The 15,633-nt window shown below is 39.7% G+C and overlaps 1 protein-coding gene across 3 annotated transcripts in view; it reads left to right on the top strand.

Annotated features, from left to right (window-relative positions):
* Positions 1 to 7,799: 7,799 nt before the first annotated feature.
* Positions 7,800 to 15,633, top strand: part of LOC133620811 (triple functional domain protein-like) — a 263,468-nt gene continuing 255,634 nt past the window's right edge. Inside the window, exons 1-2 of one of the 3 annotated variants that reach the window (XM_061982390.2) lie at positions 7,800 to 8,056; positions 8,162 to 8,279. In XM_061982390.2, coding sequence (XP_061838374.2) covers positions 7,895 to 8,056; positions 8,162 to 8,279 — 280 coding nt within the window. In that variant the 5' untranslated portion in view covers positions 7,800 to 7,894. The remainder of the gene's footprint in view (positions 8,057 to 8,161; positions 8,280 to 15,633) is intronic. The other 2 variants (XM_061982387.2, XM_061982388.2) reach the window with 2 other exon arrangements.

Consider the following 15,633-nt stretch of genomic DNA (forward strand, 5'->3'; position numbering starts at 1 on the left):
GTAGTTTTTTCACAACATACTTTTTACTTTTACTCAAGTAAATATTTGGGTGACTATTCCTTACTTTTACTTGAGTAATAAATCTCTAAAGTAACAGTACTCTTACTTGAGTACAATTTCTGGCTACTCTACCCACCTCTGCATTCAGGACTGCACTTAAATAAAATGTGGCCCTAAGCAGAATGTTAAGGGGCTCTGGGATAAGTGTGCAGTATCATTGCATATGATGCACCCTGTCCTTCATAAACAGTCCCTCCAGGATCTCACCTGGCTTTTTTGTGACAAAAGTTGCAATGTTTTGAGGTATTCTTTTTCAATAACATGGAATCTGCTTGGGATTTTAGGAATTTGTTATCATTTTTAAATGTACCTTAAAAAGAAAACCACACTTTTGGTAGGGAATTGTGCCTATCATCCACAATCTCTATGTGAGACAAGAACACATAAAAAAAAAAATGTTATGTATTCTAAATCGTAACAAAACAATAGAGAGAGGTGGCTCACAAAGCAGGTAATGGGATTCAATCTATTTCACCTGTAAAGTGCTCTAAAAAAAACAAACTAGCAAGGTTGTATATACACAGTAAGTATGTAATGTAGTAACAGGCACATTCATAATAACATGAAATCGTAATGTATTTTATTTATTAAAAGCATACAGCAGTGTATTAATTTCACAGATGTATCAATGCGTTCGCTTTTTCCTTCAACAACACTACTAATCATGACAGACTTCATGAGAGACAACAAAGACTACTTTGATCCAGAAGCTTTTATTTTGTTCACCTTAATATAAGGAGTGCGATATACAAGTTTTAGAAGCTAGGTGACTATCAGATCCAGCAAATTGTTAAGTGCTAAACAAGAAATACAAACTATGAACATAATAAAACAATCACTTACTGTACAAGGTCTGCTCTCACTGGGATACCGACTGTTGGGATATTTGTATCTTTCAGCACAAAAACATGTGATGATGAATTCATCATAATCCTCACTCCTTAGGTAAATACAAATAAAAACACTGTATGTGGTGACTGTAATGGTTGAATTTGTAGCTAAAGTTATTTTATTTATTTCATGCTGTAATCGCTTAAAACCAGTTTATAGATGTCACTTCCGCCCGATCACTTCCTGTTAAGTCACTTCCTGATAGGTTACTTCCTGTATGTGAGTTTAGAAACCCTAGCCAGAGCAGGGATGACAACACCCGCGCTCTCCGGAGACTTCCCTCTAGTGGCTATTTGATGAAGTGCAAAAAAAATATGTCACAACATAAATCTACAACATAATTTGCAAGATACAAAACAAATCTTAATCTAAATTTCATCTCCGTAATATCGCTAAAATTTGTTCCATTTTGTCCACGAGCGACGCTGATGTCACACCTGGGTGAAGTCTTGTCTGGTTTCAGGTTGTCTTGTCACTTCCTCTTTTATTTTGAAATACTAACTCTCCCTCTCGTTTCAGATCACTTGCCTTTCCTCCTGTGTCACTGGTCTGATGTCTTTCCTGGTTGCCTGATTGACCCTGGATCTCAGGAAACAGAGTGGACCGACACCAGCTGGACTGCTGCTGAGTGGTCCAAAGTCATGTTTTCTGACGAAAGCAAATGTTGCATTTCCTTTGGAAATCGAGGTCCCAGAGTCTGGAGGAAGACAGGAGAGACACAGGATCCACGTTGCCTGAAGTCTAGTGTAAAGTTTCCACCATCAGTGATGGTTTGGGGTGCCATGTCATCTGCTGGTGTCGGTCCACTCTGTTTCCTGAGATCCAGGGTCAACGCAGCCGTCTACCAGCAAGTTTTAGAGCACTTCATGCTTCCTGCTGCTGACCTGCTCTATGGAGATGGAGATTTCAAGTTCCAACAGGACTTAGCGCCTGCACACAGTGCAAAATCTACCCGTGCCTGGTTTACGGACCATGGTATTTCTGTTCTAAATTGGCCCGCCAACTCCCCTGACCTTAGCCCCATAGAAAATCTGTGGGGTATTGTGAAAAGGAAGATGCAGAATGCCAGACCCAAAAACGCAGAAGAGTTGAAGGCCACTATCAGAGCAACCTGGGCTCTCATAACACCTGAGCAGTGCCAGAAACTCATCGACTCCATGCCACGCCGCATTAACGCAGTAATTGAGGCAAAAGGAGCTCCAACCAAGTATTGAGTATTGTACATGCTCATATTTTTCATTTTCATACTTTTCAGTTGGCCAACATTTCTAAAAATCCCTTTTTTGTATTAGCCTTAAGTAATGTTCTAATTTTGTGACACACGGAATTTTGGATTTTCATTTGTTGCCACTTCAAATCATCAAAATTAAATGAAATAAACATTTGAATGCATCAGTCTGTGTGCAATGAATAAATATAATGTACAAGTTACACCTTTTGAATGCAATTACTGAAATAAATCAAGTTTTTCAAAATATTCTAATTTACTGGCTTTTACCTGTGTGTGTATATCAATCAATCAATCAATGTTTGTTTATATAGCCCTAAATCACAAGTGTCTCAAAGGGCTGCACAAGCCACAACGACATCCTCGGTACAGAGCCCACACACATATATATATATATGTATATATACACACACACACAGGTATATGTATATACACGTTTGTGTATATATATATATATATATGTGTGTATGTACACACATGTATAATATATATATATAAATATATATATATACACACACACATATATATATATATATACACGTGTGTGTGTGTGTGTGTGTGTGTGTATGTATATATATATAATACGATATATATATGATCTACTGCTGCCACATATATATATATATATATATATATATATACATACACACACACATCTATATGTGTATGTATATGTTGAGTAATCTTGAATCTGTCTATGTCTATAGTATTTTAGAATACAACTTTTTATTATCCAGAGGATACATACTCTTTTGAACACACTAAAATGAAACTTGATCATCAATAATGTTATATGACATCTGTTTAGAATATTTATCTAGATCAGAGTATATCACAGCAAATAATTGAAGAATGAAACGTAAAATTGTTGTAAATACAATTAAACGTGTTTTTTTTTTAAATAAATGAAATCTGGGAGGCTTGAGCAGAGATCGGTGCAGAGGTTGAGGAAGAACGCCGGAGCAAGACAGTGGCCATGCGCCAGCAAGAAGCCTGGACAAATTGGGACCACACATCTATACGGAAGATCACCTGGACAGAACTTTGGAAGTCAGAACCAGCAAGACTCAGGTTCCTGATCCAGTCAGTGTATGATGTCCTCCCAAGTCCATCTAATCGGCTGCCCTAAAGCACTGGAAGAGGGGAGGTACACATGGCGCCACGACCAGGTGGTGAAGGCAGTAGCAGACACCATTGGCACTGGAATCCAGCAGAGCAAACACCAGCTCCCAGTCAGGCACAATATCTCCTTCGTCAAGGTAGGGGAGAAACCACAGGCAGGACGTAAGTCCCCAACCGGGACTGGCTGCTGCAGGTGGATCTTGGCAGACAGCTGAAGTTTCCAGAGCGCATAGCAAAGACATCATTGAGGCCAGACCTTGTCTTAACTTCTGACTCAACGAAGCATGTTGTGCTGCTGGAACTTACAGTCCCCTGGGAAGACAGGATGGAGGAGGCTCATGAGCGAGAGAAGGCCAAATACTTTGAGCTGGTCGAGGCGTGCAGAGAGAGCGGCTGGAGGGCCCGCTGTGAGCCAATAGAAGTGGGCTGCAAGGGCTTTCCAGGGCAATCTGTGCATCGAGCATTCAGACTTCTTGGAATCAGAGGGTTGCCGGAGAGAAGAACCACCAGAAACATCAGCGAGGCTGCTGAGAAAGCCTCAAGGTGGTTGTGGATCAAGAGGGGAGACGGATGGAGTAGTTCGCTGCTTGGACACAAGCCGGAGCCTGATCAGCCCCGGTTGGGTCGCCAAGGCGAGGGTGTATAGAGATCAAAGACCCGAAACACCCAATGAACCTCGGTTCTTTACTGAAGATGTTTCTCAATCTATGTCACAATGTGGTGTATAAAAAGGTGAGCACTGAGTCTAGTCTATAAAATCCGCTACACCTCCCTGATACCGAAGTACATGTCAAACTACTTCCTTGACCGCCATAACCACAACACCAGGGGGAGCTCCACTAACCACGTTAAACCCAGATTCCCATCTAACAAAGGTTTTACCTCATTCTCTTTCTATGCCACATCAATATGGAATGCACTCCCAATAGGTGTAAAAGAAAGGGCATCACTATCCTCCTTCAAAACCACACTAAAAGAACACCTCCAGGCAACTACAACCCGAAACTAACACCCTCCCTTCTACATTCTACCTCCTCGGATTGTAAATAATCAAATGTAGATACTTTTTCTTAAGCTTTCTGATCTCTCTCTCTGTGTCCACTACTTGCTGTACATATCCTACCAAGTCAGTCCTACACTGTTCCAATGTCCATTTCTCTGTTCTCAATTGTTGATGACTGAAGTGTTGATATCAACCAAACCTAACCCCACCCAAGTTCAAGTTTCAAGTTTCAAGTTTATTCACAATACCATATAACAAATACAATAGTAGTGAAATATCATCATTTAAAGATGTTGGTACGTGAAAGGGTCCCCCAAATAAGCTAGAAGAAGCTTTTGACAGGGGGTCCAGAGGATAGTATATACATGAAATGATGGAACATGGTAGCAAGTACAACAACAAAAAACAAAACAAAAAAACAACGCTATATGATTAACACAAGATAATAGTACTAAAGCAAGCATACACACAAGGAACAATGTAGTCACACAATGAAATGTGCAGAGACCCGTCAGACTTAATTTGCGCAAGATGGCCCTCAACAGGATCAAGTACCCCGCCAGCAGAGGTGGGTAGTAACGCGCTACATTTACTCCGCTACATCTACTTGAGTAACTTTTGGGATAAATTGTACTTCTAAGAGTAGTTTTAATGCAACATACTCTTACTTTTACTTGAGTATATTTATAGAGAAGAAACGCTACTTTTACTCCGCTACTTTTATCTACATTCAGCTCGCTACTCGCTACTAATTTTTATCGATCTGTTAATGCACGCTTTGTTTGTTTTGGTCTGTCAGACAAACCTTCAAAGTGCCTGCGTTTCACCAAATGCAGTCACTCGTGACGTTCACTCCGTTCCACCAATCAGATGCAGTCACTGGTGACGTTGGACCAATCAAACAGAGCCAGGCGGTCACATGACCTGACTTAAACAAGTTGAAAAACTTATTCGGGTGTTACCATTTAGTGGTCAATTGTTCGGAATATGTACTGTACTGTGCAATCTACTGATAAAAGTTCCAATCAATCAATCAAAACTGTGAAGGAAAAAAGACCATTTTTTATTTCAACCGTACATCCCGTCAAAAGCCTAAAGACTGACTGCACAGTTCCTGTCTTCACAATAAAAGTGCCGCTCCATTGCGCCTGCGCTTTCAAAATAAGAGTCTCCAAAAGCCAGCGCAAACAAGCTAGCAAGCTACGGAGTTTGCCGCCAATGTATTTCTTGTAAAGTGTATAAAAACGAACATGGAAGCTGGACAAATAAGAAGCCAAAAACCAACCACTTTCATGTGGTATTAGACAGAAAGGAGGAACTTTTTTTCTCCTCCATTTGAAAACGTGGACGCTATCATCACTACTGTCTGATTACAATCAATGCAAGTCATCAGAATCAGGTAATACACCAACTTATATTCTTGTCTTCATGAAAGAAAGGAATCTATATGTGTTAAACATGCATGTATATTCATTAAAACACCTTTAACATGTAAACAAAAACGGCAAAATAAAATAAATATAAATTATATACTGTATATATCAATGTATGTATATATATGTGTGTGTATATATATATAAATATATATGTGTATATATATATATATATATATATATATATATATATATATATATATATATATGTGTGTGTGTGTGTGTGTGTATATATATATATATATATATATATATATATATATATATATATATATATATATATATATATATATATATATGTGTGTGTGTGTGTATGTTACTCATCAGTTACTCAGTACTTGAGTAGTTTTTTCACAACATACTTTTTACTTTTACTCAAGTAAATATTTGGGTGACTACTCCTTACTTTTACTTGAGTAATAAATCTCTAAAGTAACAGTACTCTTACTTGAGTACAATTTCTGCCTACTCTACCCACCTCTGCCCGCCAGCAAAGTGCACGGCTCGGCCAAGAAGTACACGGAATATGACGACTGAACTTCTGTGCACTGATGCTTCTAGAAAGTCAGACTTTGGTGGTGCGGTGGTCGTCTCATGCTGCTCATGTTTTTTTTAGTTTTTTTACAACACCCCCCCGTCCACATCCCACACCCCGGATTGTAAATAATGTAAATAATTCAATGTATATATACTCTGATGATTATCTTGTGTGATGACTGTATTATGATGATAGTATACAGGGTCGGCCCGTGGCATAGGCCGTATAGGCAAATGCTAAGGGCGCCGTCCATCAGGGGGCGCCACGCCAGTGCCACAAATGTTGGAGAAAAAAAGAAAAAGAAAAAAAAGTTGGTACTATTATTTCTAAATACAAAAAATAATCCCACGTTAATTAAAATGCAAAGTAAAGCCTATTTAATAGAAATATTATTTGTTACAACATTACGCCTCCCCCCGCACGGTGCGCCCCCTCCCTTCCCGTATCATGACTCTTTTTGGACGTCACCACATCAAAAAATCAACACAAGATGTCAAAACGGCCAAAACTGTCAGGTGCCCAGGGAAGAAAAAAGAGAAAAGAAGAGGAGGAGAAACGAGAAAAGACAGAGGTAGCAGGTAGGTAACGTTAGCCTACATGAAATTATTTGTCTGTTACAGAATGTGATAGTAACCTGGCTTTTTAGCATTAAGCTAATGTTACATGATTCGGCAATTGCTAATCAATAAATAGCTAGTTCTGTTTTAACGTCGGGTTAATATTGTGGAGGGGGCTAAATTGTTATGGAAAATAATAATGTAACGTTAGCAGGGGCGCCGCTAGGGATTTTGGGCCCCATGAAAATAATCTTTACAGGGCCCCCAACACAGTGTCATTATTTTTTCTGTATTATAATTTCATCATCATTAGGGGCCTCTCTGGGCCCCCCTCCATCATGGGCCCCGAGAATCCGTCTCCTTTACCCGCCCTTTTCGGCGCCCCTGAACATTAGGTAATTACAGTACTCCCACCTTACATTCCTCAGGGACATTTGTATTAGATCTTTTAAGCAGGTGTTTTTTGTTTACATTGTTATTGCCTTCTGGTTAGCTAATGTTTGCCCTGCAGGTAATAGTCACTTTTCCACCCCTTTATATATTAGGTATAGTTGTAAGTAAAAAAAAAAAAGGTCAAATACAAAGCTATTCGGGTTCTTGTGAGTATATACACTTCACTGCCGATGTGGGGGGGCGCCACCTAAAATCTTGCCTAGGGCGCCAGATTGGTTAGGGCCGGGCCTGATAGTATATATCTGTATCATGAATCAATTCAAGTGGACCCCGACTTAAACAAGTTGAAAAACTTATTGGGGTGTTACCATTTAGTGGTCAATAGTAGGGAATATGTACTGTACTGTGCAATCTACTAATAAAAGTCTCAATCAATCAATCAATCAAAGCGGTGCCATCTGCGACCAGCAGGTGGCAGCAGTAGATCGCAACACAGGGCAAAAGAGCAGCGAAAAAGAGTAGCAACATATTAGAAAGACAAATGTGAGCTAAAGCATCGGACCTTTGTTTGTTTTTTTTACAAAAAATACTTCCTCATTATATGGCGTTTCGATTGACCTGCATTATAACCCACTAGTAGCTCATATATTGTATATCATTGACATTTGAATGTCACTGTTGTTCCCGGATGAGCAAGTACCAGCGGCCCCTCCCGCCCCTTCTTCCCCACCGCACAGCGACTCTCCGCCTCGGCTTCACTCCCGAGGACAAGCCGGTGCGAGCCGGAGCGGTTCATGCGTGTTTCTACGCCAAGATGGAGGCTCTCAGATGGCAAGATTAGCGTCTACCATACTAGTGTACCCTCGGCGTGTCTTTAATGACGCCTCGCTTGGCAGCAGCGGGGATTTAGTGGCATCTTTTCGCCCCTTTTGACAGGATCTAATCACCGGGGAGCTGCGCGGCTCCCATGCGGCCATGAGCACCGTGAGCACCGGGGAAGGAGCGGAGGAGACGACGAAGGACGGCGGCGACATAGCGGCGTTTTTGAAGACAGGTGAGGTCAAGGCAACAATGATGATGTTATTTATCCGCCTTGGGTTCAGAGGAGGCGACTTTACCTAATTGATGGTTTTTAATGAACACTTCAGCTAACTAGCATTGTTCAAATTGCTTACATTACAAGGCTAATGTATGTTAGCATACTCTGTAGCTAGGCGACGTTAGCCGGAATGCTAATGGTTGCATTATTTACCAAAATGTGGCACAATTAAACACATCTCATAATAATTCATCAACATTTTACCACATTAACACAATAGAGTTGACACGATATGAGTTATATCCCCCAAGTGAAGTTGCAAACGCGTGTTGCAAACTGGAAGGAAATGGAGCATGGGCACGTAATATTCATATATTTATGTAGGGACAAGCGGTAGGAAATGGATGGATGGATGTTGACATATTTCAAGCTTAAGTCCGCTCTCAGACTACACTGAGCCTTCACGTTTTGGGCTAACAATGCTAATGTAGCATCGCCGCCGAATTGACAAAGCCTGTGTGTTTATGAACACAAAAAGCTCGCATGAAGGTTGTAACAAACCCTAAAATCTTGTTAACTGTGTCAATTCAACGCAATGCGAGTTTTGGCGACCTATGTAAACGATACATGTAGCAGCCTGGGTGTGCACGCTTTAAGCTAAGCTAAGCTAAGCTAAGCTAAGTGTGCTACATACATTTGAATTTGAACAGTGCCATGTAATCAGAGGTGGGTAGAGTAGCCAGAAATTGTACTCAAGTAAGAGTACTGTTACTTTAGAGATGTATTACTCAAGTAAAAGTAAGGAGTAGTCACCCAAATATTTACTTGAGTAAAAGTAAAAAGTGTGTTGTGAAAAAACTACTCAAGTACTGAGTAACTGATGAGTAACATACACACTCATATTATATATATATATATATATATATATATATATACATTGATATATACAGTATATAATTTATATGTATTTATTTTGCTGTTTTTGTTTACCGTATTTTCCGCACTATAAGGCGCACCGGATTATTAGCCGCACCTTCAATGAATGGCATATTTCATAACTTTGTCCACCAATAAGCCGCCCCGGACTATAAGCCGCGCCTACGCTGCGCTAAAGGGAATGTCAAAAAAACAGTCAGATAGGTCAGTCAAACTTTAATAATATATTAAAAACCAGCGTTCTAACAACTCTGTTCACTCCCAAAATGTACGCAAATGTGCAATCACAAACATAGTAAAATTCAAAATAGTGCAGAGCAATAGCAACATAATGTTGCTCGAACGTTAATGTCACAACACACAAAATAAACATAGCGCTCACTTTCTGAAGTTATTCTTCATTCGTAAATCCTTCGTCTTCGGTGTCCGAAGTGAAAAGTTGGGCAAATTTACGATCCACTGGCAGATGTTGGCGTCGTCTGGCGCTGCCTCCTCGTCTTAGTGAAGGTGTGTTCGCCTTCTGTCATCCATTGTTCCCACGCAGTTAGCAGTCTAGCTTCGAATGCCCTGTTGACACCAATATCTAGCGGCTGGAGGTCTTTTGTCAATCCACCCGGAATGACGGCGAGTATTGAATTAAGCGCGTAAGCGTGTCTCTCAATGTGCTGTTATGAGCTAGCAAATATAACAACTACACTACCCAGCATGCAACGATAGTTACGAGCATGCGCGGTAGCCCTGAGAAGCGTTGTATGTGCTGGGAGTTAGAATGTGGTTATGAGCACGCTGTGAGTAAACGTTGAGAACTCAGTTAACACGCCTCGTCTGCATTATTTATAATTAGACAGACAACACACTTAATAGGAGCCATTTTGGGGTCTTTACATAAACACACAAATGGAAATGAAACGTCACATATCCCAGCATGCACCGCGCGCTTCTTCTACGGGGAAAAAAGATGGCGGCTGTTTACCGTAGTTGCGAGACCTAAACTTTATGAAAATGAATCTTAATATTTATCCATATATAAAGCGCACCGGGTTATAAGGCGCACTGTCAGCTTTTGAGAAAATTTGTGGTTTTTAGGTGCGCCTTATAGTGCGGAAAATACGGTACATGTTAAAGGTGTTTTAATGAATATACATGCATGTTTAACATATGGGCGAGGGCGGACCTACGTCACTTCCGCCCTCCAATCCCCTAGCAACGCGGTCGCCATATTGAATTCGTTGAAAACAAACCAGCTCACAGCGAACACAGCATTGACAGAAAAGGCATTTAACGAGGTTTCACGGCATTTTAAACTGTTCTAAATGGCGTATGATTATGTAAATAGTCTTTCCAGTGAGGCTAGGTTAAGACACGAGTTAAAATGTTCTGTAGTTGGATTAAACGACTGCCCTTACCGCCTTCCAGCAGATGCGTGGACTGATAATCCTACACAATGGCCGGACATGGAATTTGGAAATCTTTATGTCTACCTCACAAGCGCACTAGGTCGGTTGTTAGCTTCGGTTGTTATATAACAAATAAATCACATAACAATTGTTAAATCACCCAAGGTATGTTGATAAATGATAATAAGGATGACACGGTGGCTACCAGTATCTGTATATTTATTATATCTGTAGAGAGCTCATTCAAATTCAGTTCAGTATTATGATTTATTATTTGCTGAATTACTGGAAATAGCCTTTATACCGTATGTTATTGTTGTGCAACAACAACAACTTCAGCTGTCGAACGTTATTCAGTAAAAATTCAACGGGTTCAACATTAGCATGGACGGTATAGCCAAGTTGTGGTTAAGAAGGTGGATTTTTGTTCCTTATATTTACCAGAAACGAAGTGATCCGAACACACGACCCGGGATTTTGGGGGACTCCAGTGAGAACCGTCCTCGTTTTCCCGGTGTAAAGCTGCGAGCCATTTGTCTCGTCTCTGTGGGCTTTTAGCACGCTTTGGCAGAACAAAATACGACCTTTGTTTTCCCTGTTTCCAGTTGTGGTTTGCACAACCAAAAACAACACATTTTTTTGGCATTTTGGAGGCAGAATGACGGGTTTAATCAGCGCAGGTCGACAAGTTAAAGAGTAATGGCGACGGTTTGTTTTCAACGCCAGTCAGGTTGCTATGGCTCGAAGAACCCATATGTAGCTCAGTTGCCCGGATGTCGGCCCTGCCCCATTGGTTCCTTTCTTTAATGAAGACAAGAATATAAGTTGGTGTATTACCTGATTCTGATGACTTGCGTTGATTGTAATCAGACAGTCGTGATGATAACGTCCACGTTTTCAAATGGAGGAGAAGAAAAGTTCCTCCTTTCTGTCTAGTACCACATGAAAGTGGTTGGTTTTTGGCACCTTATTTGTCCAGCTTCCATATTCGTTTTTATACACTTTACAAGAAATATATTGGCGTCAAACTCCGTAGCTTGCTAGCTTGTTTGCGCTGGCTTTCGGAGACTCTTGTTTTGAAAGCGCAGGCGCGATGGAGCGGCACTTTTTTTGTGAAGACAGGAACGTCCTCATGTGCGGTCAGTCTTGAGGCTTTTGACGGGATGTACGGTTGAAATAAAAAAAGTATATTTTTTCCTTCACACTTTTGATTGATTGATTGGAACTTTTATGATTAGATTGCACAGTACAGTACACATTCCGTACAATTGACCACTAAATGGTAACACCCCAATAAGTTTTTCAACTTGTTTAAGTCAGGTCATGTGACCACCTGGCTCTGTTTGATTGGTCCAACGTCACCAGTGACTGCATCTGATTGGTGGAACGAAGTGAAACGTCACCAGTAAGGCAGGCACTTTGAAGGTCTGTCTGACAGACCAAAACAAACAAAGCGTGCATTAACAGATCGATAAAAATTAGTAGCGAGTAGCGAGCTGAATGTAGATAAAAGTAGCGGAGTAAAAGTAGCGTTCCTTCTCTATAAATATACTTAAGTAAAAGTATGTTGCATTAAAACTACTCTTAGAAGTACAATTTATCCCAAAAGTTACTCAAGTAGATGTAACGGAGTAAATGTAGCGCGTTACTACCCACCTCCGCATGTAATAGTGCATTGGATGCAACGATTCGTCGTAATAACTATTCCATTCTGAATTTGTGGATGCCGACATGATTCATGGACGAAATTTATTTATTTAGAACAATACGATCCGAAACGATTCACTTGAGTTGAAATCATTCAGTAACGTTTTAGCAGAAACAAATCAAGCAGTGTGACAGCGAAGTAAATACTGTGCACTGCAGGGGAACTTTCATATATTACTCTTGTTTGTTTCTTGAAAGAGAATTATGTACGAATGAATTATGGACACAAACAACCTATATCCATTCACATATTTCCTGAATAAAGTGCAACCAAGACTTAAAGTTGAATTAACAACAGGAAACCTTTTCTGCTCTCATTTTAAATAATCAAAATGTTTTCAATAAATGTACAGTAAACATTGTAACATATTTACCTGCTACTTCTGCTTTTGTTTTTCAACATTAAGGATGTGTTAAAGTACCGATGATTGTCTCACACACACACTAGGTGTGGCAAAATTATTTTCTGCATTTGACCCATCACGCTTGGCCGTGCCCAGGAATCATTTTTGGTGATTTAACCCCCAATTCCAAGCCTTGATGCTGAGTGCCAAGCAGGGAGGTAATGGCTCCCATTCTTATAGTCTTTGGTATGACTCGGCCGGGATTTGAACTCACAACCTACCCATTTTAGGGCGGACACTCTAACCACTTGGCCACTGAGTAGGTCAATGTATTACAATATTAATACAAAAAAGATAAGTGCAGCCAAAATATATTTAGGTTGAATTAACAATAGATGTACATGCTACTTTTACTGTTGTTTTTTTTCATACAAATAATACAAAATGAATTCATATAAAAAAATCAGGTGCAACCAATTCCCTTCAGGTTAAATAAGCAGTGGTTAGACCCACTACTATTATCATTTTGATAAGCATCTACAATGGCAGAGAAACATATAATATAGTATATATCATATACTGTACATATATTATGTAAATATTACATATATATGTTATATTTTATATCGCTATATTTAGTCTATTTTATACCTGCATTGTCCTTTCCATCCTTACACTTTCCATCATTTGTAACTGAGCTACTGTGTGGAACAATTTCCGTTGTGGATCATTAAAATTTGTCTAAGTCTAAGTCTAAAAGCCACAACAACATAAAGCCATAACACAACACTTAAAAGCCGAAACAAAGACAAAAGCAGAAGTGACAGCAGGATAAGTTATAGAAGTGCTACCCTTTTTTTCCAGTCATAAATAACTATTTTTACTTTTTCAATAATGCTAATGTACAGGAAGTCGGTCCGTCACCGTAACTTGTGCCGCTGTTGTGTTGTGGCGTTTGTATTTGTTGAGGCTTTTGCAATCGTGCTATAGCTGAAAGTTGTGGTGATAGGTGGGAATCCTTGGACACACCACAATACGATTGCGATTCAGGAGCTAAGATTCCACTAAAAATGGATTATTGATGCATCTTTGATTCATGTTTATTGATGCAGTTTTACATTTCATTTTTTCTTTTCACTAAATAAACATTCATCACATGTAGGGCTGCAGCTAACGATTATTTTTCTATCGATTAATCTATAGATTATTTTTTCGATTAATCGGTTAATCTATAGATTATTTTTTCGATTAATCTATAGATTATTTTTCCTTTTACCGATTTTTTTTTTAATTTAAAATGAAGAGGAAAAAATAAATGTAGGCCAGTTTTTTCAAAAGGCATGGCTTTTATTTACAAAAAAAAAGTATGGCCACTCAGTCAACATTGACAACAACATGACAAAATATTCTGTAACAATGTAAACATTTAAAACTTTTAACATTTAACAAAATTAAAAGTAGCTTATTTGCTTTTTAATGTGCAAATATAAAAGTAAACATCCAGTGCAAATCTTAATATTCTGGAATAGTATAAGCATTTCAAAAGTAAAAGTATTGCTTATTTTGCTTTAAAATGTGCAAAAATAAAGATAAACATCCAATACAAAAAAGTGTACAGTGTAAACATTTCAACAAAAGTAAAAGTATTGCTTATTTTGCTTAATAACACAACAATGATAGTATGATTAAAGTGAAAGTTAATTGTTCGTTTGTACATAGTATATGTAACTGTTAATGTTGTAAAAGGTATTTGCACAACTAATTAACGTTAGCGTTTGTGACACGTCTTGTGCCGTGGGGTTCTTTCAGGACCGACAGACTGAACGCCAGATGGCTTTGCCAGGTTTACAATCTTTTAATTTTACACAAAGTCTTTTCTCTTCCAACTGCGCGGATCACGCACCTGGGCACGATTGCGGCGTCGCTCCCGGCGCGCCCCGCCTCGCCGCTCGCTCGCCGCCGCCGCCTCTCCACAGCGTTAAAGAGGAGCGCGTCTTTGTAAACACTGAACAGGCACGCCAAACGCGCCTCTCAGAGCGAAACGGTGCTTTAGTTTATGAATTTACAACGCAGATACAAATGACACATTCATGTTTTTGTGTAATAATGACAACGTATACGCACGCGGACGATTGACTTGTTGATGGTGATGGCAAGAACGCTGTCGGGGGTTTTCTTTTCAAATGTTCGTTCATAGCCGTTGTGCTGCTATGATAGGCCATTTCCGCTCGACACAGTGTGCATACAACAACATTAGGCCGTTTATTGAAATACTCCCACACTTTTGACGACTTTTGGCGTGCTTTTTTCTCCTCGCTCGCATCGTCTGCTTTGCGCTCCGCCATGACAGTAGTGTGACGTAAATATGCGACGCGCCGACGCACAAAAACGGCGTCGACGTATTTACGTAACCGATGACGTCGACGCGTCGTTTCAGCCTTAATCACATGCGACTATTCAAACAGTGTATTTGTAATAAGAAACAGTTGCATTAATTACCATTACATTTATTAAATTAATGGAAATGTGTGTAAAACTGGAACATAAGTGCCCTAAAATAAAGGAGCTTGTCAGCCAAATTTTAGAACTGTCTGCATTACTTTTTTTTTAATCGATTATTGATGTTCACTAATTGATTTTATAATCGCCCATGTCCGAATTGCGATGCATCTAAAATCTGTTATTTCACCCACTCCTAGTTGTAATTGATCATATTGTATTGTGGCGTTTGCATTTGTTGTGACACTGTAGATGTCCTCCATTCTGGTTTTTCCCACTGATGGCGATGCAACACAGACATACTCGAATAAAGTTAAGCGTCCTTAACCTTAAAAGTGTTCAACTTCACATAAAGTCTGCCAGTTTTAAATCCAATGTTTTCCTTTTGGCAGACCGGGGTGGTGGTTCCTCTCTTTAAGAAGGGGAACCGGAGGGTGTGTTCTAACTATCGTGGGATCACACTCCTCAGCCTTCCCGGTAAGGTCT

Source organism: Nerophis lumbriciformis, linkage group LG21, assembly GCF_033978685.3.
Source record: "Nerophis lumbriciformis linkage group LG21, RoL_Nlum_v2.1, whole genome shotgun sequence".
In the NCBI taxonomy this organism is placed as follows: domain Eukaryota; kingdom Metazoa; phylum Chordata; class Actinopteri; order Syngnathiformes; family Syngnathidae; genus Nerophis; species Nerophis lumbriciformis.